This window comes from Dromiciops gliroides, chromosome 5 (assembly GCF_019393635.1).
Source record: "Dromiciops gliroides isolate mDroGli1 chromosome 5, mDroGli1.pri, whole genome shotgun sequence".
NCBI lineage: Eukaryota > Metazoa > Chordata > Mammalia > Microbiotheria > Microbiotheriidae > Dromiciops > Dromiciops gliroides.
Window position 1 is genome coordinate 186,306,597 of NC_057865.1, and position 23,857 is coordinate 186,330,453.

The 23,857-nt window shown below is 36.0% G+C and overlaps 1 protein-coding gene across 1 annotated transcript in view; it reads right to left on the minus strand.

Moving 5' to 3' along the window:
- DERA (deoxyribose-phosphate aldolase) overlaps positions 1–23,857 on the minus strand; it is a 144,132-nt gene that overhangs the window by 65,626 nt on the left and 54,649 nt on the right. The window contains exon 6 of the mRNA XM_043967058.1: positions 2,483–2,611. Within this exon, the coding sequence (XP_043822993.1) occupies positions 2,483–2,611 (129 nt within the window). The remainder of the gene's footprint in view (positions 1–2,482; positions 2,612–23,857) is intronic.

The window sequence follows — 23,857 nt, forward strand, 5'->3', positions numbered from 1 at the left end:
ATATAACTGAATTTGCTAAAATTATGCATAAAATAAGAGTAAATAGTATCAGAAGGATTCTTCTCGATGAATAAAAACATAAGTTTAATTGTACTGACTTTGTGATATCTGGTTCATCTTCCCAGATGCCAGCTTAGCTTATTTCTTGGTTCTCAACTATGTCATTGATTACATGAATGTGGATCTGTACTGATAAAGCTTCCTTCTGTAAAGAAGTAGGAGGAATGATGACTGTGAGCTATAAAGAAAGAATCTGAGAAAGTCCCCTAGGCCTTAATGAATCATAGCTTTTAATGAGCTAGGCTTTTCTCCTTTGTTCAACTTTTAGGAAAAAAGCAAGAGAAGAAAAAACAAGTTCGGAGATTTTTAAAAATAGGTTTCAGACTATATTTTCGGTGTGGTATGGATTCATTTCAATATCCTACAATTTCCACAGTATTAGGTAATAATGTTCAAAATTACCTACTCTAAGATCATCAATCATTAGAGGGAGTGTGAGGGTGGTGGGGAGCAGGGTTTCATTGGTATAGAACCCTTCCAAGTGAGGAAATTCCCTATACCACTGCAGGTCAACACCATTTCTACAACTTATATTTTTCAGAGAGCTGCCCCAAAATACTGAGAGGTTAAGTAACTTGCCCAGGATCACACAGCCCTTTTGCATCAATTAACATGCAACATTAAGCACTTGCTCTATTCCAGGCATTTTGTTAATTATACAAAGTATACGCAAAGACAGACCTCAAGAAGTCCACATTCTAATGTAGGAGGAAGGGACAGACAGCATGCAAATGACCAGACATGTATAAGATATATACAGAATAGATGAAAGTTAATACAAGAGGAGAAGTTACTAAGAGCTGGACAGACTAAGGAAGGGCTTGCTGCACAAGGTAAGATTTGAGCTGAGTCTTGAAGAAGGCTAGGGAAAGTGGCAGAAGTGCATTCCAGGTACAAAGGCCAGCCAATATAAAGATATGGAGATGGCAATGGAAATATTGTATTGGAGGAACTGCAAATAAGACAGTGAAGCTAAATCATAGAGAACATGGAAGGGAGCTTAATGGAGACCAGGGGCCAGGTTACAAAAATCTTTAAATGCCAAACGGAGGAATATTAGAGGCTACTTGAGCCTATGTCTTCCTAGCTTCGAGGCCAACTCTATCGACTACACTATGCTACCTCAATATCTTGCTATTGATGTTTGTCCTTCGTTTTTGAAGCGGACCATGACATTGGGGTGATGTCATCACTTGCAGGGAGATGGATTTAAGTGAGGAAGGGCTGTGCAAAGTCACCAACCTCACTCTCTCCTCTAGAGCCATCTGGGTCCAATGGGAATATATATATATATATATATATATATATATATATATATATATATATATATATATATATATATATATATATTCTCATTCTCTCTCTCTCTCTCTCTCTCTCTCTCTCTCTCTCTCTCTCTCTCTCTGACAACTGGAGATGACCCTTGATGTTTTAAAGCAATTGGGGTTGTGACTTGCCCAGAGTCACACAGCTAGCGTGACTTGTCTGAGGTGAGATTTTAATTCAGGTCCTTCAGGGCCAGTGCTCTATCCACTGAGCTACCTAGCTGCCCCTCTCAATATCTTAATCAATTAACCATTCAACAAGCATTTTATTAAGCACATACTAGGTGCCTTTACAATATCTGGTTTCATATGTATTACATTATTTGGTCCTCACAAGAACAACCTTAAGAGGAAGGCAGGGTAGGAGTTCTAAGACCCATTCCCCAACTTTTCTATAGAATTTCCTTTGAAGATTTTCAGTTTCTGCTCTGAACGGGATAGCCAAAATGGTCCTGCATACTAATTTCCACATCTTCAACCACAAAAAAGTTATTCCCTAGACAGTAGAATATGGACTAGATGATTTTACCCTGAAGGCCAGATGAAACTGAACTAAGGGTCAAATTTAGTCCTTTTACCAGAGGATTATACACTCCTGCTTTGGAAAGGAAAGTGCTATTGTCAACACTACCAGGCCCACATTTGAATAGGTAAATAAGAAAGATATTTTCATGAACGTTTTTAAGATCACTTAAAACAAAAAGCATAAACCATCTCAAAGAGTGCAAATTTTTTTTGGTAGTACCAAAAGTGCAAAATTTGAAAAAAAAAATTAAAATTAAAAGTTTTTTTAAAAGAAGAAATAAAGTTCCTGCTTAAGTTGATGAAAAGCAAAATCAATGAATAGCATGCAATACAATTCATGAACAAGAGCGCCATCTACTGTAAATGAATAACGCAGCAATCGTAACTCCACAGTCAAGCAGGTTAGTAAATGTAAAGTCAATTTTTGACCGTTGTCCATTTCTACAAAAGTAGAAAACAAAATCCATGTCAAATAATTAGCACCATCAGAAGATCTGATAGGATATCATGAATAATATCACTGATTCTCTGATTGCTTTGATAACCAAAAACAGTGAAGAATAATTGCTTACCTGCCATCATAGCTATCATACTAGCTTTGTAGACATTGGTAAGGTTACCAAGTTCTCCCGTTGCCAGAATGGTTTTGAGGTGTGCATCTCCACAGGCCTTTCGAAACTGACGGATCTCATCGTACAGAGCTGTTGGGGGGGGGAGGGGGAAGAATTATGGCAGTGAAAACTCAGGCAATTAACAATATGGTTTTCATTAGTTTAGAGAGTGTAGAGCTTATTTAAAATTTAAATAAAACTTATTTATCATTTTTAATTATCCAAAATTAATAATACCTGTGGCATGCAAAAAAAATATGCTTTGGGACCCAAAATATAGGAGTCTTTTTTTTCATCTTTCAAAAAGAAAAAGTTACATGACATAAAATGTTGGTTTGAATCTATAAAACATTCTTCTTTTTTTAATCTATAAAACATTCTTGAAAAATCCTCTGGAAAGGCTTAAAGAGCTCAGTTGGCCAGGGTACTTCATAAGCAGGCAAAAACCCTGATGGCCAATGACCAATCTGCTTCTAGATTGGTGATAGTTGTGGCCAAATAGTCTTCTGGTGAGCCCCACCACTACCTGTACTGAGCAGCACTGTCTCATGCTATAGGTTTTTGTTTTTGTTAAAGTTACCAAGATAGTCAAACACAATAGTACACAACTATGAAAGTATTTCATGCCTCAATTAAAAGCTCTCTGGAACTTAGGCTTTTTAATCACAATCCAAAAAAACAAATCAAAACAAAAAACCACCACCACCCTGTGTTCAAATGGGCACACAGCACTTTACTAAACTAAATAATTAAACAATCAGTAACTTCTCATTTGGGCAATACTCACTCATTCCTTGTATCTTTTGGAAAGGCTAACATTTTAGTTCTGAATTCTATAAATGATTTTCAGGTTTTTTTTTCTTTTCAGTAGACTTTTTTTCTTTAAGTTGTCAAGTAGAACTGTAGGTTCATTATTTAAAAAGATATAATTTCTTCCTTTAACTACATAGCTCAGATTAACTCAGATGCTAAATCAGTAAGTCAACAATCATTTATCAGGTTCCAACTATGCTCAGCACTGTATTAGGCACTGTGATAAATAGTGATGAAGTAAGAGACAAAATGGCCCTTGACTTCAAGGAATTTGAAACAAAGCCCTTTATGAAACCACAAGGACAATATCCACAGCAAAGGGTTACTATATTTCCAGATATTGCTTCTCACAAGTTTAAAAATGTCTGACCTGAGACTCCTCTTATTAAATGTCATTAACATAAAACACTAAAAAAATTTGTTTGATTCTTAAGAATAGTCATTTCCCAAAGTTAAATTAAATTTTAAAAATACATACAGTATATTTCCAATATACCCCCACAGAAATTCAGTAAGTGCTTATTGACTAACAGTTGACTACAGAAGCATTATCAGTCACCAAGTGTTTCAGCACGCTGCCTAGACATTATAATGATGGGTATCTTGGCAACTAGATGGATAATATATCCCAATCAGAGAGATTAGATGGATGAAATGTAACCTAGTCAATCTCAAATCATAATATCCATTAACATTTTCAACTGTAACTTTCCTTCCAATATAAATGAGCAAAATGATGGAAAAACTAATGGCCTATTTTCTTCTACATTAGTGAGAAAGGAGAGAAGCAGGATGTAGATTTATTATAATTGCTACTGAACTGTATATATAGAGGAAATTACAAATGAAGTAATAAGTTCAAGAGATTCCCATTCCTAAAAATTCTTCATAAGAAGTAATTGCTCAACAGAATGAGTAATCTCTTGAAATTTCAAAGCATCATTCTTCAAAAGCTCCATGTGCCTTATGTACACTATTTCAACATCATAATAAGCTATCATTTCTTTTTTAAAGATGAGACAAATGAAACACAGAAAGGTGAGGGACTTTGTCAAGGTCTCATCACTGGCTAGTATTAGAATAGAAATCAGAACTCATATTTCCTAGATACTGAGTAAACCTTATTGCTAAACTAGGTTGCCGCTATCCCAAAAATGTACATATGTGGGAACATAACTCTCACAAAATAATATCTCTCTCTAAAATCACGTGCTGTTGTTTTTTAAAGTAGCATCCCGCAATAGGAAGAGAATTAGGTTTCTTCTGTAGATTTTTTTTTAAATAGGGTAAAACCAAAAAGTATTTGGGTTTTTATAGAGACCATAAAAACCATTATTTGGGCAAACTTAAATATATAAAAAGTTTTGTGATATTTATCTATCTTCCAGGTGAGAACAGAATAGGAAAAACATACTAAAAGGAAAAAGACTACAACAGGAGTGAGGAGACCTAAGGCCTAGTTCCAGACCTGTCACTAATAAATCTGTATGACCTTTAAAAAAAAAGTCACAATCTCTCTATTCCTTAGTTTCTTCATCTGTAAAATGAAGGGCCTTGGGCAGGAGGCAGGGAGGGGGATAACTGATAAGGTTCTTTTACTTAGTAAAAAGAATATGATTTTAGAAATTAATTCAGAGGTGATTTTTCATGATTGAAAAATCCTTCATCGTTTATTCACTAGGATCCACTGTGATATACACAGTAGAGATGATAAAACTTCAATGAATGCAAGATGTTTAAATTTACTATGGAAAATGCTCACAAGCACCTCTTGTTGCCAACCTGAAAAGAAAATCTTGCCAGTAACAAGATAAATTAGAAGGCTACTGACGATGACTGACAAATGAAAATGAAATTCTAACACAAGGGTTATAAATAATTTAGGATATGTACCTAATGTAAAATTAAGCAAGAGTGATGTTCAAAAAAAAGCTGAGAAATGTCTGGGATATAGATGATGCTTAGAAATAAAATCTTGCAATAGATGTGTATATGCATACATATATATCAATCATATATATATATATATCATATGCACAAATATATATTTACATTTATCTATTTATTTGTTTAAGTATTTATTTATTTATATCCTTTTTCAGTCCCTATAATATAGTGGAAAGAATGAGATTTGGAATCAGATCCTAGCTCTGACAATTACTACTTGTTTGACCATGGGAAGGTCACTGAATGTAGTAAATTTACAGCAGTGACCTCTTGCCATAAGACTTTTAGAATTAAACAGTTTCTTGAAAAGAAGTAGAAGCGAAAAAAAAATCATCCCATTTCTCAGTGAACTCAAATGAAAACTGGCAAAAAAAAATCAGTAGAAAAGACACTGGAAAAAGACAAGGTGGGCTTGTAAAGAACTAACAACATGCTGGATGATATCCATATTTCTTCTGTATCAATTGCAAATCCCTCACTATGCCATCACCCCTGATAAGAAATGTCAATACCCTCCCAGGTTTGGGAGTTGTCTATACAGGTGTAGACACAAAGAAACTTTTTTTTTTAATTTAATTTTTTTTTACTGAGGCTATTGGGGTTAAGTGACTTGCCCAGGGTCACACAGCTAGTAAGTGTTAAGTGTCTGAGGCTGGATTTGAACTCAGGTACTCCTGAATCCAGGGCAGGTGCTCTATCCACTGCACCACCTAGCTGCCTCACAAAGAAACTTATTGTTGAAGAGACTGCTCCCATCCTTTTGTTTTCATGCACTGCTTTTGTTGGTTGGCCCAATAATAAATGATATTGGAGACTCCTGTCCCCTGCACCCCTGTTTGCATTCTACTTTTATAATAGAGACGTGGCACCATGAGAGGGAATGTCCATAATGAAAAGGTGTACTAGTCTTGGTAAAAATCCTGCTTCAAACACTTGATGTTTGATCACGAGCAGTCTCTTGATTTGTCTGAATCCGTTTCCTCGTGCACCTGCCTCCAAGGGTTGCTGTGGGGATCAAGTGATATGCTGCCTATGATTTGCAGGCCTTAAAGTGCTACATAAACATGAGCTAGCTCAGTCATGGGATGTATGGTTGGTTCTGCGCTAATTAAAGACACAGGAGAGTTTCCTGTGACTTATTTTACTGATGACATAGGTTGTTTGTACCCTTTTATGGCTGGTTTGTGATTCTTGATGTGGAAAATTTCATGAATAGTATATGCTTGTTCGAAAAGCCTAGCCACCATAGGGACTAGATTTGGTGCAGGAGAGGTGGCACAGAGGATCAGGAAGACTTGAGTTCAAATCAAGATTCAGAAACTAATTAGCTATGTGACCCTGAATAGGTCACTTAAGCACTAGCTGCCTCAGTTTCCTCAATTGTAAAATTGAGATAACTGTACGTATCCCATAAGGTTGTTGTGAGAAGCAAATAAGTTATTTATAACTTGGAAATTGTTCAGTAAAGTGGCTGGCGCAGTTTTTGTTGTTCAGTCATGTCCAACACTTTGTGACCCATTTGGGATTTTCTTGGCAAAGATGCCAGAGTAATTTGTCATTTCCTTCTCCAGCTTATTTACAGATGAGGAAACTGAGGCAAGCAGGGTTAGATGTTTTGCTGAGGGTCACACAGCTAGTAAGTACCTGGGTCAGATTTGAACTCAGTAAGATGAGTCTTCCTGACTCCAGGCCTAGCACTCTATCCACTGTGCCACCTAGCTGCCCCTGCCTGGCACATAGTAAGTGTTTAATAAATGTCTATTACCTCCCCCTCCCATTTGCTGAAGACTCAGTTTTGCTAACAAAAGGCTTAGGAAAGGAGGGAGGAAAAGAAGGGAGAAGGGGGGAAGAAGGGCAGGTGGGCAATAGGAAAGGAGGGAGGGAAGGAAGGAGGAAAAGAAACAAAGGAGAGAGGGAAGAATGGGAGGGAGAGAAAGAAGGACAGAAGGGAGAAAGATGAAGAAAGGGAGGAATGAAAGAAGGGAGGGAGGGAGGAGAGAAAGAAGAAAAGAAGGTCATCCAAACTTTATTTTTCAGTAAGCTCTAAATCTATGATCCTAGAAAAAGGGTTGTGCTGGCAGTCTAAGGTACATTTTATTATTGGTCCTTAAATATTCTAACAATGAAAATGATCAAATAGGTATCTCTTGCCTGCTCCATCCCACCCCACCCTGGACAGCTCAGTTAGCATAACCCTAAACTTTTACCCACTGACCCTGGGTTCCTAGGCAAGGAAGAATCAATGTCACTAAGCACCTTTGATATTTTGTTGTTTTAACACAAGATATCAGATCAGTGTTCACTAACAGATGGCAAAGAAGTTGGCCATCTTCAGAATGGTCTGATGAGGGAGCATATAACAGGGCACAAGGTAGGAGTGAATACTGTGCATTAGAATTAAGCACCACCCATGTGGATTTGAAAGAGACTTATTATATCTTTTATAGCATTAGCTCCCTGAGCTAGGAGTAAAAGAAAGTCAAGGGCTGTTTCTCTGTTGCTTTTTCTTCTCTGCCATTTAAAATAGCCTTGTCTTTTCCTCCAGCTCCCTCCTGAAAAAAAAGGAAAGTTTCATTTGAAATACGTTCACCTTCTAACCTTCGAGTTTCTTCAAAATTGTTTAAATATGTAAACAAAGAACAATGCTGCTGATAGTCCTAGAAAACTATATCAGAAAAAACTTCAATGAGGGTTAGGGGGTGGGAACTGGCAGAGAAGGAGAAATGATTAATTTAAGTAAGATCCTAAGAGTTAAAGACTAGGTTTCAGATATAAAATCACGCAATGAATTTACTTCTTTATTTTATACTATTCAAAAGAACTTCAGAAATAATTGTTTAAGAATAGGTTTAAGCAATTACTTTTTGAGTACCAGAAGATGTTCAACAGTGTGCAACAGTGGCCTGAAAATAACACTTAAGATAATTGTATGTATGGTAAAACACAATATAAAAGTATATAGCGGCCATTTATACTTGAAAAGGGAAATAAAGCTGTACACCCCCCCCCCCAAAGAGAGTTATCATCCATCAAGTCAACTAACAATGCTATAATTAATAATATAGGACTAAAAACTAAGAGAACTGAAACACCAGGGAACTTTGGGAGGGACAACCAACATTGGAAGGCTCAAAAAAGTCTTGATAGGCTAGAATATTGGTTTAATTTATTATTATGATTTTGTGTATGTGGTTCATGACTTGTGATTTCATTGTTGTGGGGGATTTTCAGGTTAAGAACCCCCTTTACCCAAGCATATTGGAAATCAGTAAGTTAAGTCTTTAAGAGAGTTGTTTGAGGCATCAAGTAGTTAAATGAGCTCTAGTTCATTGTCATGGAGCTTTTATGCATCAGAGGTAGGATGTGAATTCAGATATTTCTGAACCAAGACCAACCCTCTATCCACAAAATCATGCTGCCTCTCAAACTAAAATATATTAGTGATCAATATAAAGTCTTACACATGGGTTCAAAAAAATCAGCTTTCTGGGTACAAATGGGGAAACATAGCAAGATGACTTTTTGTTTAGAAGGCAATAGGGAGTTTTAGGTAATTGCAAGCCCATGTGAGGTTTTAAATTGGATATATGAGCATTAAACTCCCCCTTTTAACTTTTCCCTTATATATCTCCCAGACCACTAAGAAAAGGAAGCCTCTGAGCTTTAATCAGTGAGGGATTAGTTTTTATTGCTTGGGAATTAATTAGACAACAAAAGGTGATACCAATTAGGGAAATAGGAAAGTAGAAATACAAATGAATAATCTTAGATCTAAGCTTAGTCTATATTCCTTTATAAAACTCACCAAATCCCAAACTGCCTGCCAGGCCGAGAACCAGCACACCCAAAAGCCAAACACAAAACATGTGCGCCGTCAGGGCTAAGTTGAAAAGCCAGAGAACACGAACTTACGTTCCTCCCTCAGTTTTAAGCTGGTGTGCTGGAAGTTCATCGCCAAAAGGGAGGTCCTTCAAAAGCTGCTTTAAATGATTCAGCTAAAACTTCCCTTTTTTACCACATTCCCCCGTTTGTTTCATTTGAAAAATGAATGGGTTTGCTCAATGAAACAGCCAAAAATAATATCCTATGCTAACTAATAATATGTTAATATCAATATAGAAAAAGGGAGAGAGAAAAGGTTTGTCCAGAGGGGCAGTCCCTCATGAATGGGACGCTTTGACATTGGTCTTGCAGAGGGAGGGCCTCTGCAGAGAATACATGCTACAGATGGTATATAATAACAGAAGGAGATAACAAAAACCAACAAAACAAAACTGTTCACATAAAGTCTCTGAGTTCTCTTGTCTTCTTGAAGTGGTAAGATGTCATCAGGAGGAAGCTGGATTCTGGTCTAGAAAACTGGGCTCTGGACTCTGGACTCTGATCTGGAAAACTAGATTCTGGACTCTGGTCTGGAAAGCTGGATTCTCTTCTTTAACTGTTTGAATTGCTGGATTTTTACTAAACCTTAGCATAGCATTGTCAATGATCAAATTAATAAATTTCATTATACCCAATATTATCAACAATGTGGTAAGATTAATAAAAAAGATGAGGACCTTACTAAAGGCAGGGACTATCTTTTTCTTTTTTCTTTACATCCCCAGCTCTTAGCACAGAGCCTGGTACATAATGCATATTGAGTGACTGATTGATTCCTCTGACTTCCATTTGGAAGCAGCACAGTGTCCAAAATCAGAAGAAAACTACTTCTCTAATCTTATGATCAGACTATAAGAATATCATATTCAGTGGATAGAGCACTGGCCCTGAAGACAGGACGACCTTATAATTTTATGTGTTAGTTCCTCTTGCTAAAGTTATTCTATTTTCTTTCACAACTTGAGTAATGTGAAGATGCTTGGCATAATTGCACATGTATGACTTATATTGAATTTCTTGATTCCATAGGGAGAGTTGAGGAGGGAGGGAGGAAGAAAATTTAGAACACAAAGTTTTTTAAAAAATCAACCTGAAGAAAGGATGAGCAGGTGGATTTCAGAGAAACCTGGAAGGACTTACACGGATTGATGCTGAGTGAGATGAGCAGAACCAGGAGAATATTGTACACAGTATCAACAACATTGTGTGTTGGTCAATTGTGATAGACTTGACTCTTCTCAGCAACACAATGGTCCAAGATAGTTTCAAAGGACTCATGATGGAAAATAATCTCCAAATCCAGAAAAAAAGAACTGTGGAATCTAGGTGAAGATTGCACCATACTATTTCTACTTTTTTTTGTTTCCCTTTTGCTCTGATTCTTCTTTCACAGCATGACTAATGCAGAAATATGTTTAATGTTATTGTACACATATAACCTATATCAGTTTGCTTGCTGTCATGGTGAGGGGGGAGGGAGAGGAGGGAGGGAGAAAAATTTGAAACTAGAAATCTTATAGAAACAAATGTTGAAAACTATCTCTACATGTACTAGAAAACAATAAAATATTATATTAAGGGGAAAAAAAAGACAGGAGGACCTAAGTTCAAATCCAACCTCAGACACTTGACACTTACTAGCTGTGTGACCCTGGACAAGTCACTTAACCCTCATTGCCCAACCCCCCCCCCCAAAAAAAAAAGAAAAGAAAGAAAAGAAAAGAAAAGAAAAGAGAGAGGGAAGAAACAAACATTTATTAGGCACTTAACAGGTGCCAGGCACTGTGCTTAGCACATTACAAATATTAGCTCATTTGATCTCATTTGAAAAAACATAGAGGAGACATAATGGCGGTATTCAAGTAACTGGCACAGTAAATACAGAGCTGACCTCAGATACTTTAGCTTACATCATGCCACTAATACAGTCCTGGCTGTGTGACCCTGGACAAGTCACTTAATCCCTAGATGCTTCTCTAGATAATTTACTAAGAATATAAATTTCAGAGAAGATAGAGGGAATGAAATAACCGGTCCAGTCCCTGTCACCATTGGACAAATTAGACAAAATAATCAATAAAACAATTTATTAGGAACAATAGAATCTCAAGGTAAACAGCAAGAGTGGGGGCAGAATAGAAACAAAAGGAACCTAGGTCTTGAACCATATTATGAAGCAGAATAAACATTGTTGTTTTTTTTTAACATCTAGAGAAAGTTTAAAAAAAAACAGAAAGAAGTAGATATGTTACAAATGACATAAGAAATATTTAGACAAAATCAAACTGGGAAGTCTAAATGCAAGAACACAAGTTACTGTAGGAAAGACTCCTTATTCAATAATAATTAGTGAGAAAATTTGGCAGAAAGTAGGTTTTGATCAGCATCTTATATTAAACATCACAATAATCACCAAATGGATTTGAAACCTCAATATAAAAGGTCAGTCACATCATTAAAAGAAAAATATAATGAGGAAAATGGAAGATATCTTTCACAAGTAGGACTACATGGAAAGTTCTTACCCAGAAGAGGATAGAGGTAATTATAAAAGATAAAAAAATCTGATTGTCTGCAAAAAATATTTCTGATAAAAATTTTCCCATCCAAGATAGAGAACTGACACAAATAAATACAATCTTCAACTTTCACAGAGGTAACATTTCTAGAAAATAAATGATACAAAAGTCAAAAACATGAATATCGATACATTAACCCTATGGGAAGTTGGGGGTTAGGTTCCCATGATGACCAAAAACTACAATCTTTCACTAGAGATTGCTGAAAATAGATTTTTCTGTATGCAATTATTTATAATAATACATTAATTCTGTTTATATGCACTTTTCACAACACAGTATTACTATGAAATAGCCCATAAAATGCAGTACACAAAATAAAACTGATAACATGTGAAACATTTTTCTCACTAGTTACTCCCCAGAATTCTGTGACTTTTTGTGCTAACATCTCAATTTTTAAAAACAAATATTTCAGACAAAACTACACTACCATAAAACTCTCTATCTTTGCTGCCCCCTGAAAACCAAGGGAGAGGTTACAGGAACTTAAGTTGCTGCTGTCAGAAGTACCTAAGATTGGCAAGGTCTCAACATCACCTCTGACACTCTGAATGAAGAGAGTTCTTTACAACAGTATGGTGACTGGGGCAGCTAGGTGGCACAGTGGATAGAGCACCAACCCTGGATTCAGAAGGATGTGAGTTCAAATCCGGCCTCAGACATTTGAAACTTACTAGCTGTGTGACCCTGGGCAAGTCGCTTAACCCCAATTGCCTCATCAAAACAAAACAAAACAAAACAAACAAACAAAAAAAAAACAAAACAGTATGGTGACTAAGACCAGTGAACCACACAATAGGATTCCAGCCACTCCACAAACTTGCATATATCGCACCTCATATTTTTTTCTCTACTAAACAGAGCTATAAATATGAGTAGTTGCCAATGTGAAAGTGAAAATGAGGTAACTAATAAAATCACATGAATGTGTAAGATCACATAGTCAAATAACATTTACAGTTTTCAAAATAAGTTTGATTGATATTTTTGTATTGGATTGGATTAGATTTCTGGATTGCCTCACTGCCCCCATTAAGCTCTCCCATGGGAAAAAAGAAAAAAAAAAACATATCAACCTCATCTTCTATATCTGTAGTCCTTTACCACTCCTTTCTACCAAAAGGAAAGAGATATTTCATCAACTCTTCTCCAGAACTAAGACTGGTCATCATAATTACTTAGAATTTGTATCCCTTTTAGTTTTCTTTCCATTCACACTACTCATTTATAATATGCAGATTGTGTATATTATGCTCCTGGTTCTGCTTATTTCACTTTGTAAAACTTCATACAAGTCTTCCCTGATCCTCTCTAAATTCCTCATACTTAGCATTTCTTATAGCACAATAATATTTCATTATATTGTGTTTAGGAATGAATTTTAAAACATTTATTAATCATTTAATCTATGCAAAGTACAGGGTAAGCACTGAGATACAAGCAGAAAAGTGAAAAGGTCTCTACCCATAAGAAACTTACAATAGGGAGAGAGAACAAGCATAGGAAAGTGGTGTCAGGGAGAGGTCTTTTGGTTTAGAAAATCATAGGGATTGTGAATGGAGCCAAAGAGGAGTAAATTTACATACCCTTATAGCAGTATTGATAACATTGATTTGATTGTAATTCCAGAGTTGGAAATTGGAGAGGAAGAGAAGTGTACCTGCATAATAGATGTCAAGAAGATGGCTGGAGTATAGAGTCTGAAACATGGCTAAAGCTGGCCTAGAAGAATGAGGCAGTCAAGGCAGTTTAAGCCACAGAATTAGTGTTCTGGAGCTAAAAGGGTTAAATCACCTAAGGCCTAGCTTCTTAAACTGTGGGTCAAGACCCCATATGGGGTTTCATAAATGAATGGGGGATCGAGAAAAATTTAGCAACAGTAAAAGGTTATATATACCTAATTTATATACCTATATACCTGGTATCACATAAAAATTTCTTGGGCAAAAAGAATTCACAAGTGGAAAAAGTTTAAGAAACCCTGATCTTGATCTTTGCTCCAAAGAGTATAGTATAAGGACCGATTATGAGAAGACAATCAGTATATATAATTGTGGTTATATACCAAAATTTATGCAGTTATTCCTCAATCACTAGACATATACATTGCTAACAGGTTGGCTTACTACCATGAAAAGGGCTACTATGAGTATTTTTCTATATGTGGACCTGTCTTTGACCCCCTAGAAGTATGTGACCACTTATGGGATCACTAGAATAAAGGTTATGAATAGTTTATCAATTTTTCCTCACATAATTCCAAATTATTTTCTAGAATGGTTAAACCAATTCACAGCTCCACAAGCACTGTGTCTCTCCACAGCTCCTCCAACACTACTTTATTTCTCTTTTTAATTACCTTTGATAATTTAATGGATATAAGATAAATCCTCAGAATTGCTTTAATTTGCATTTCTAATTCATGGTTATTTGCGATTTGGAATATTCTTTCATCATCATCATCATCATCAATCAATGCACATTTAAGTGCCAGGCACCATGCTAGTTATTGAGTATACAAAAAACAAAAAACAAAAATCTCTTTAGGTTCTTATATTCTACTGGGGTGGGGAGTGAAGGGAACAAAAGTAAATATAGAATATACAAGGTAATTTTGTCAGGGGAAGAGAGGGGAGTGCTGGGGGGATCAGGATAAGATACATGTATAGCTGAGTTTTGAAGGAAGTTAGAAATTTTAAGAGGCAGAGGTGAGGAAGGTTCATTATAAAGGCTATCCCAACCTGTACAAATCACAGAAAGAGAACGTAGAATGGTGTCTCTAGAACTGAAAGTATACCCGCAAGGAAAAAGCAAGTAGGCCAGTTTGCCAGGAACATAAAGTGTGAGAAGGAAAATGACAAGCTTGGTAAAGTAAGTTCATTGTTGATAGTTTGCAACTCTTCTTTTGAAAATGATATGTTCATATCATTGTCATTGACTTATTGACTAGATTATTGACTAGGCTGATCAATTATTATACTCATTGAAAATAAGTTATATGATACTCTACCCAGATACTCAACTAGATGAGAACACATCTCAATCAAAGACTTTAGACTATATTCGAAAAGTCCTTGGAAAATTATTGTATACACTTTAGTGCCACTGCATAGGAAGCATATTTACAATGGCTGAGTCATGCCCTATGGATCAGCTAGAAAATAGAGTTGATTTCTGAACTGAGAAATTTGATAGTGAGTGGTGAGGCAGAAGAAGCATTCACACCAAAGCCCTGAGAAGGACCTACTTGATGGAAGTGGGAGGAGTGAGAACTTCAGTCTTGGCCTTGGCCTTCTCTCTGTGCTTTGGTCAGAGGAGGACCTTGTGAGCTTCAAAGGGTCTGAAGGATTTCAGACTTCCTATGTTCCCATCAGCACTCTAACAGTGTGCTCAGGACAGCTAACAGAAGTGACCACCTTGAGAGCTAAGGGCAGGGTAGACAAGATGAAGAAAGCAGATTCCAAGGCTCTGCAAAGAGCCCAGATACATCTTGAGATCTCCAGCATAAGGACTTCCAAAGGCTATGAGTTACCACTGCCACCTGTGCCCTCCGATCTTGAACCTACTGTTCCCTGAACTTTATATGTACTTGGGGGATATGTCACAGGCTTGTGCCCACTTTAATTACCTTTAGTAATTACTATTACTATTTCTGAAAATTAGTAAATAACTATCTCTGAAAATTAAGTCTGGCTGACTAGTTGATACCAACTCAATGACAGAGAAAAATTTTAATGTTGTCAGGACTCAAAATTTTTCTCAGTAATTAAAAGAGAGCATTCAAGCAATATCCACCTCTACTATTACACAGGTATACTTGCAACTCTAAAGTCAAGAATGTCAAGAATAGCATCAATGATAAACCAACATTTCATAAAGCACTTAACGTGCTAGAGGCTTTTCATCTAATGATTAGGATAATTATATCTTCAAAGTAAATTTAGACTAACTCTTCCACTAACAAGCTATGACTTTGGGCAAGTCATTTAATTGCTCTTGACCTCAGTTTCTCTATCTGTAAAGTAAGATAATGATCTCAGGTGCTTTTGAATTCTAAATTGTCATGCTATGCATTAATGAGTTAATGATTGGGTTTTCAACTTTCTAGCATTTATTTCTAACTTATATGTACTCTATCTTTTCACCTTTTTTTTTTATTCTGGCCTTTATAATCTTTTGACTCAAGTTCCTATATAATAATCAACCAGCAGAATTTATTAGATAGAGACATGAAATGTCCACCTAAAATATCCCTTTGGTTTACAGTGTGCTCTGTGGATTTATCTATTCTATGATTTCATGAAAGACTTGGACTCAGGGGCAGCTAGGTAGTGCAGTGGATAAAGCATGGGCCCTGGATTCAGGAGGACCTGAGTTCAAATCCAGCCTCAGACACTTGACACATTACTAGCTGTGTGACCTTGGGCAAGTCATTTAACCCTCATTGCCTCAAAAAAACAAACAACCACACACACACACACACACAAAAAGAAAGACTTGGACTCAAGCCCTGACTTGGACACCTATTGACCACTGGGACCCAGGCAAGATATTTAACATCTCAGTGTCCCCAGGCAATTTTCCAAAACTCCAAGCTTCTGATCAGTTGCTGATCTTATTATTAAGGAGTCTAGTCACTGGAATTTCCCTACCCCTATGAAATCCCAGGTCAGATTCCCTTTAAAAACTGATTTTACTAAGACATTTTGACTAGATCCAAACAATGTATAGAGATGATTCTTTCAAGTTAAGTGGTTAAGCAGGCAGAGAATTTGTATTTGTTTCCTATCTGTCAACACCTTCTCATTTAGTTGGCATAATAAACTCAGGGCAAAGGTGAAACCTTTGTAATCCCTTTAAAATTGAGTTGTAACAACTATAGCACATTACCAAAATGACAGGCTACTTTAGCGCCAATTCCACAATGACCTATTATAATCTGTTGTAGCAGCAAACAAATCTCAAGGGTGGATAAAACGTATGTATGTATATTTTAATAGTCAAATTCAAACTATATCTTTTAGGAGTACCCAAAAAAAAGGGAAATGCATTTACTCAAATGTATGTATGATATTAATAAGTCCATGTCCTTAAAAATCTAGACAAATTAATAAGAATGAAACAAAGAATTTCTCTCTTAATTATAGTGAAAGAAACAGCCGGACAAATAGTACTTTCCTAGAATGAATAATGTTTTATGCTAAGAAGTAGTAAAAGACTGCTGGGGAAAACTGTGAATTCACACATGCAAAATACCACTTCACCTAGAATGCATGAAAATTTCATAAAAATAGGCAACTTGATAGGTTTGTGAGTGGTTTCAAGAGGAAAAAATAATACTGTACTGGCTATCTTATACCTTTTAATTCCAACACCTTCTCTTTCCCCCTCTTAACATCTCCTGCTGGTCTCATTTTCAATGATAATAAATTCATGAAAAGTCTTTTATATTTCAAAATTATTACTCCATAGCACAAACTCAAAACAGCATATACACTCCCATTTGAAGTGATGGTGGCAATGATAGTAATTATTGCTGTCTTTTCTTGACCAAGGAGAAAAATATTAGGATCAATGGGTGCAAGTTACAGGAAGGCAGATTTTTCCTTGGCATAAGGAATTAATTATCCAAAAGATGAATACAATGTTTTGGTAGATAGTAAGTTTTCCATCGCTAGAGAAAGAGTTCTTCAATCAAAGAACTATGTGCTACAGGTAGGCTTTGGACTAAATAATCTTAACCTCTTTCAAGACTAAGGCTCTAAACTTGCCTAAGATTCTATGAGTCCCATCGTACCCATACAAACAGTTCCCAACTTTTTCTACCTACAATTCTGACAAGCTGCTCAATCACCAGCACCACAAAAGCATCTGTTTTCATGTTTTGCTGACTTTCCATTTGTTGATTTCAGTTTCTTTTTCTGTTATTCTCAGCACCTGTCTGATTCATGATTTTCCACCCTTCCCCCTGTAAACATCAGCAGCAGCATTTTACAGAATTCTGACAACTGCTTAAAGAAAAAAAAAAAAGGTAAAGGTTAGACAGTGTCTACAATGAGGCCAAAAAATCAGGTTTTGATGTTCCAAAGCTGTTTCCAAGAATGCAAATTAGGACTCTCTTCAACAGGAAGCAATATGGTGTGGCCAGAGGGTCATATATTAAACACCAAGAGACATGGATTCTACTCCTACTTTTAGTGCTATGTAGCTCTATAGAGCAAGCAATTTAATCTCTCTGGATCTCAAGTTTCTTTAACTATCAAATGAGATAGCTAGAAGGATTCAAGCTAGGTGTTCAGTTTTGGAGACAGGACAACCTGAGTTCAAATCCAATTTCAGACATTTCCTGTGTGACCTGCAAGTCACTTAATCTCTGTCTGCTAGATTCCTCACCTATAAAATGGGAAGAAGAATAATAGCACTTATCTCACTGAGTTGTTGTGAGGATTAAAGGAGATATGTGTAAAGCATAGTATGGTGTCTGGCACATAGTAGGCATCTTCCTCTTTTTCTCTTCCTTTAATATTCCCCAAAATTTTGTTAAGAATCCATACAGCAGGAGCAGCTAGGTGACACAGTGGATAAAGTACTGGCCCTGGATTCAGGAGGACCTGAGTTCAAATACGGCCTCAGACACTTGACACTTACTAGCTGTGTGACCCAGGGCAAGTCACTTAACCCCAGTTGCCTCACAAAAAAAAAAAAAAAAAAAGAATCCATACAGCTTAAGGGAGAGAAGACTGTTCACAAACTTGTACCTTGCAATCCTGGGGAAAATGCCAAATGACACTTCCTAAGGCATAGGAATGCTGATAAAAACACAGATAACATGGGCGCGGTACCTACCTCTTTCTCAACCCTCTAAATTGACTCAGATAGCCCAACCTGCATTTGAATTTTAGCAGGTTGGTTGACATAGCATCCTAGAGAGAGTATCCATAACTATAACTTGGTTCCTTAAAGTGATGGGAATAAACTAGGGAGGGGAATTTCACTCTACCATTAAGCGTACACTATAGCTCCTAACCCCATACTATGTACCTCCCACTTGAGAAGTCAATGAAACTGCTTCTTCCACATTTTCCAAAGATCTCTTAATTGCCCAATCTAATACCTTCAGTTCTTATCCTTCTTGATCTCTCTGTAGCCTTTGACACTGTTGCTCACCATCTTTTTCTCCTTGTGATGTTCTCTCCTCTCTAGGTTTCCCTAACTGTTCCTTTCTGGTTCTCCCCAACTGTTCTTTCTCAGTCTCCTTTGCTAGTTCATCATCCAGGTCACAACTTCTAACTATGGATGTCCCCCAAGGATCTGTCCTAGACCTTTTTCTCTTCTTCCTTTTATACTATTTCACTTGGTGATCTCCCAGATTCCATGGATTCAATTATCAACTCTATTCAGATAGTTCTCACATCTATTTGTCCAGACTTATGTTCTCTGCTGACCTCCATCTTTAGCTTCATGTCTAGTGTGGGGACCAATTTTTAATTGAGGAGAGCTAAGCAGCTCGCTGCAATATTGGGGCAAGGAAAGAGACCGGCAGCCTCCCTCAAAACAGAACAAGATCTATTTTAACAAGAACAAACTTAAAAAAAAACAAAAACAACCACAAACAGGATCAGTAGGATCAAGGGAAAGGAAATAAAATGGGAAAAGGGAAATTATAATACCTGAAAAAATACCACTGCCTGGGAATCAGCTGAAAATACGCAGCAGAATGCCTGTCGCTTTCCAGCTTCCACCTAGAATGCCCAATTCTCCTCCCCCCAAACCTAGAAACTCCCCACACAGCCCCAGCCAATGGGATGGCTGCTCTGACAGTCACATGACTGCCCTCACTAGGCTTCCAATCATTATAATTTTGCCAGGCCCATGTAGGTGTCCACAAATGGTGATGGTGTGAGGTGCCAGAGCCCTGGCAACGGCTCCAGGCCAGTGCACACTGAGGCATAAAAACCTCAAATAACAATTATTTACACTACAGACATCTGAAATTCAACATGTTCAAAACTTTATTTATTATCTTTCTCCCTAAAACCTCCTCTCTTTCTAACTTTCCTAACTTTATAGTTGGTGGTACCACTGGCTACCCAGTGAATCAGGCTCAAGACCTAGGTATCATCCTCAACTCCTCACTCTATTTCAACCCCCCGCCCCCATATCCAATATGTTGCCAAGATTTATTAATTTTGAGCACCTAGGTGGAGCAGTGGGTAGAATGTTGAGCCTGGAATCAGGAACTTATCTTCCTGAGTTCAAACCTAGCCTCATGCACTTATTAACTGTCTGACCCTAGGCAAGTCTCAGTTTCCTAATCTGTAAAATGAGCTTGAGAAGGAAATGGAAAATCATTCTAGTAGTTTTGCCAACAAAACCCCAAATGGGGTCAAAAAGAGTTGAACACAACTGAAAAATCACTGAATAACAATTGATTCTGCCTTACTTAAATACAATTCACATGAAAGTAAAGACATCACCCCATGATGTCAATAGTTGTCTTCATAAAGGAAGAACAAACAACAACTCTCCCACCAATGTTTTTCTTGGCAAAGATACCAAAGAGGTTTGTCATTTCCTTCACCAGCTCACTTTCATAATTTGTTTGGAATGGAATTCAATGTACAAATTAATTTTGCTAAGCTGGTCATTCTCCTTATTTTGGCATGGCCAAACTATTGGCAATAACTAAACTATCCCACTATTAGTTTTTCTTCACTTATTTTTAGAACATTTTATCATTGTAATTTTTTAAGTCTACAGTATCTTTGGTAAGTTAAATTCCATATATTTTGTACATTTTGTACTTATTTGAAATGGAATTTCATTTTTTATCTTTCCCCTTGGTCTTTATTATTACCATACATAGAAATGTTGACACTGGATTTAATTTTTGTCCTTCTACATTTACCAAAGCAATTAATCACTACAAATTTGCTGCCTCTCTGAAGGTTTCTAAGTTAACCATTACATGATGTTCATTTAAGTAACATTTTATTTCCTCTTTGCCAAATTTTAAGTCTTTAAAATTCTTTCTCTTTTTATATTGATAAAACTAGCAGTCCTAGAAATGTATCAAATAATGATGGGGAAACGAGGTATCCTTGCACTTGGGAAAGTTTTTAGTATTTCTTCTTATCCAATAATGTTACCTTTGATTTTCAAGATAGAGCACCGGCCCTGGATTCAGGAGTACCCAACTTCAAATCCAGCTTCAGACACTGGATACTTACTAGCTGTGTGACCCTGAGCAAGTCACTTAACCACGATTGCCTCACCAAAAATAAAAAATAAAAGGGTATTTCCATTCCTGTGTTTTTCAGAATACATAAGTGCTGTTTTGACAATATTTGTATCTATTCATATGTTTTTACTATGATTAATTATACCGTTTTTCTAACATTGAACTACTTGCATTACTGGTATAAATCCAACTCAATTATAATGAATAATTATATTGATACCTACCTACAGTCTTTTAACTAGGTTTTTGTAAAATTCTTACACCATTTTAATATTACATAAATTCATCTAAAGTTCTCATTTTCTCCTTTATTCTCCCCTGGTTTAAGTATTAAGACTATATCTGTCTCATTAAAAGAGTTGAGGATAGTGATTTATTTACTAATTATTCAAAATATTATAGTTATTCATTAATTTTAAACATTTTATAGAATTCATTTGAAAATCTGTCTAGACCAGGAATCCCCCTCCCCACTTCTGATTCCTTACCTTGGTAACTTATTTATGATTTGTTCAATTTCATTTTCTGAGATGGAATTGTTTAAGACTACTGTTTCTTGTTTTGTTTAGGTATTTTATACCTCTCTATATATTATCATCCATTTCTTTTATGCCAGCTTTGCTTGTCAAATAACTATAGCAGTTTATGGAAATTGTTTCTACTTCCTTTTTGTTCACTGTGAATATAATGTTGTTGTTGTTTTTTTTAATTCAGCAATTTGCTTTTCTACTTAAAAAATCAGGTTTTAGCTAAAGGCTTATGCATTGTTTTAGTCCTTTTTATAAAACAGCTTTTAGTTTTATCATTTCTGTAGCTTTTTTCTTCACTTCATCTTTTTCTCCCCTGGTTTGAAAACTTTACTCTTTTGTGATAATTTTGTGCTTAACATTGTCCTAAATGTAAGATCAGTTCTTTAATCAACTTTTAAAAACCACTTTGTGCAATATGTTTTTAGAGGGAATTTATCTCCTGAGGACTGCTTTAGTTTTATCACAAAAATTTTTGTACATTACCTCATTGTGACTGCTTTCTTTTATATAGTTATTGTTTCTATGATTTGTTGTTTGATTCACTCATTATTTGCTACTTAGTCTCTATTTTAGGTATGACTCTTATTTGGTTTTGTTCCCTGTATTAATTATGTTTAATTATATTATGGTCTATGAAGATTATATTCAATATTTCCACCTTTTATACTTCTAGATATTTTCTCTGTTCCATTTTTACAATAGTATCATGGGGTACTGAGAAATATGTATTTCTTTTAGTGCTTTCATTAAGAAGACATCATAATTCTTTCAAATCTAACTGTTTAGTTTGTTCCATTACGTATTTCCTTTTTTTGTTTATCTTTCAGATAGGTTTATCCAGCTTTGAAACAACATTAAAGTCTCCTATAATAATCAAATCATGCTTTATTTTAGAATCCAGTTAGCTTTTCCCTTATGAATGTAAATGTTGTATCATTTGGTACACACATTTAATAAATAATACTGCTTCATTTTCCCTTGTTTTTAAGCATAATATAGCTTCTCTATCTTTTCTGACAATACACATTTTATTTTTTGCCTTGATTAATAGTATGATCACAAATCCTGCTTTTTTAGAATGCCAAGGGCATACTAAATTTTGTTAAAATTCCTCAATGTCTGGTTTTTTTTTTAAATTCTAACATATAAGCAAATTGTTGGATTTCGTTTCTGATCCATTCAGACATTATCTGTCTATTAAGGGATTTAATGCATTCACATTTAAGGACAATAACTGTCAGATTTGCATTTTTTATTGATTCATTTTTCCTCTTAGCCTGTGATTAGTTTTGTTTACACTAATTTAACCTGAGTTGCTTCCTTCTTTTCTACCTTCCTTCAACCCAAACCCCACCCCCCATTCAACTATCCTTAGCACAAATTTCTTGAGTTTATTAAATTGATAGTGCCTTTATTTCCTCCTCACCTATGACCTCTGGCTGCCTGGAGAAGTGTATCGTTCCAAAGTCCTTCCCACACTCCCAGTTCCATCTCCATGCAATCTTTTACCTTGAATAACATTTTTTATTATGCTCTTTTCTAGAGTCCATTTACTTTGTCCTCAATTTGATGCCTAAGTTATTCTTACTGATATTCTCTATTAAAAAACCATACATGGAGCAACTAGGTGGCACAATGGATAGAGCACTGGCCCTGGAGTCAGGAGGACCTGAGTTCAAATATGGCCTCAGACACTTGACACTTACTAGTTGTGTGACCTTGGGCAAGTCACTTAACCCCAACTGCCTCTCACACACACAAAAAGCCATACATTTAACCATTCTTTCCTTCTTCTCTAATACTCTTTTGGCTATCATGCAATAGTCCTCAGATAATTTAAAGTCTCCAGTGTTTTTCCTACTATACCATGATGCCTCCAATATTTCAGGGAAATATAGCATGGACATATTTTTTTTTTTAACTTTAGACTGCTTTTGCCTAGAGATAAAAAATACCTGATGTCAGGGTAGCCTTCATCTTATAACAGCATGGCTGACCAGATTTCTTTGTTTTATTTGCGTATGAGTTGACTGATACTGTTAGGATATCTAAAAGTTATTTAGAAATGGTGAAAGTATCTGGATTTCCTTGGGTCTCAAATCATCATGGAGGTTTATGGGTAATAAGTGATGCTCTTTCTTAAACAAACAAGGGATGAAGGTGATCACAAAAGATGAAAAAAGATCATTTATATTATAGAAAATCATAAAACTTGCATGAGCAAAAACTATGTGGCTAGGACAAGAAAAGACTTGACAATGGAGAGGGGGAATTTTGTATCAAACATATTGGATCGCTATCCAAGGATATCAACTATTTGTTCTCAAAAGAACTACAAACC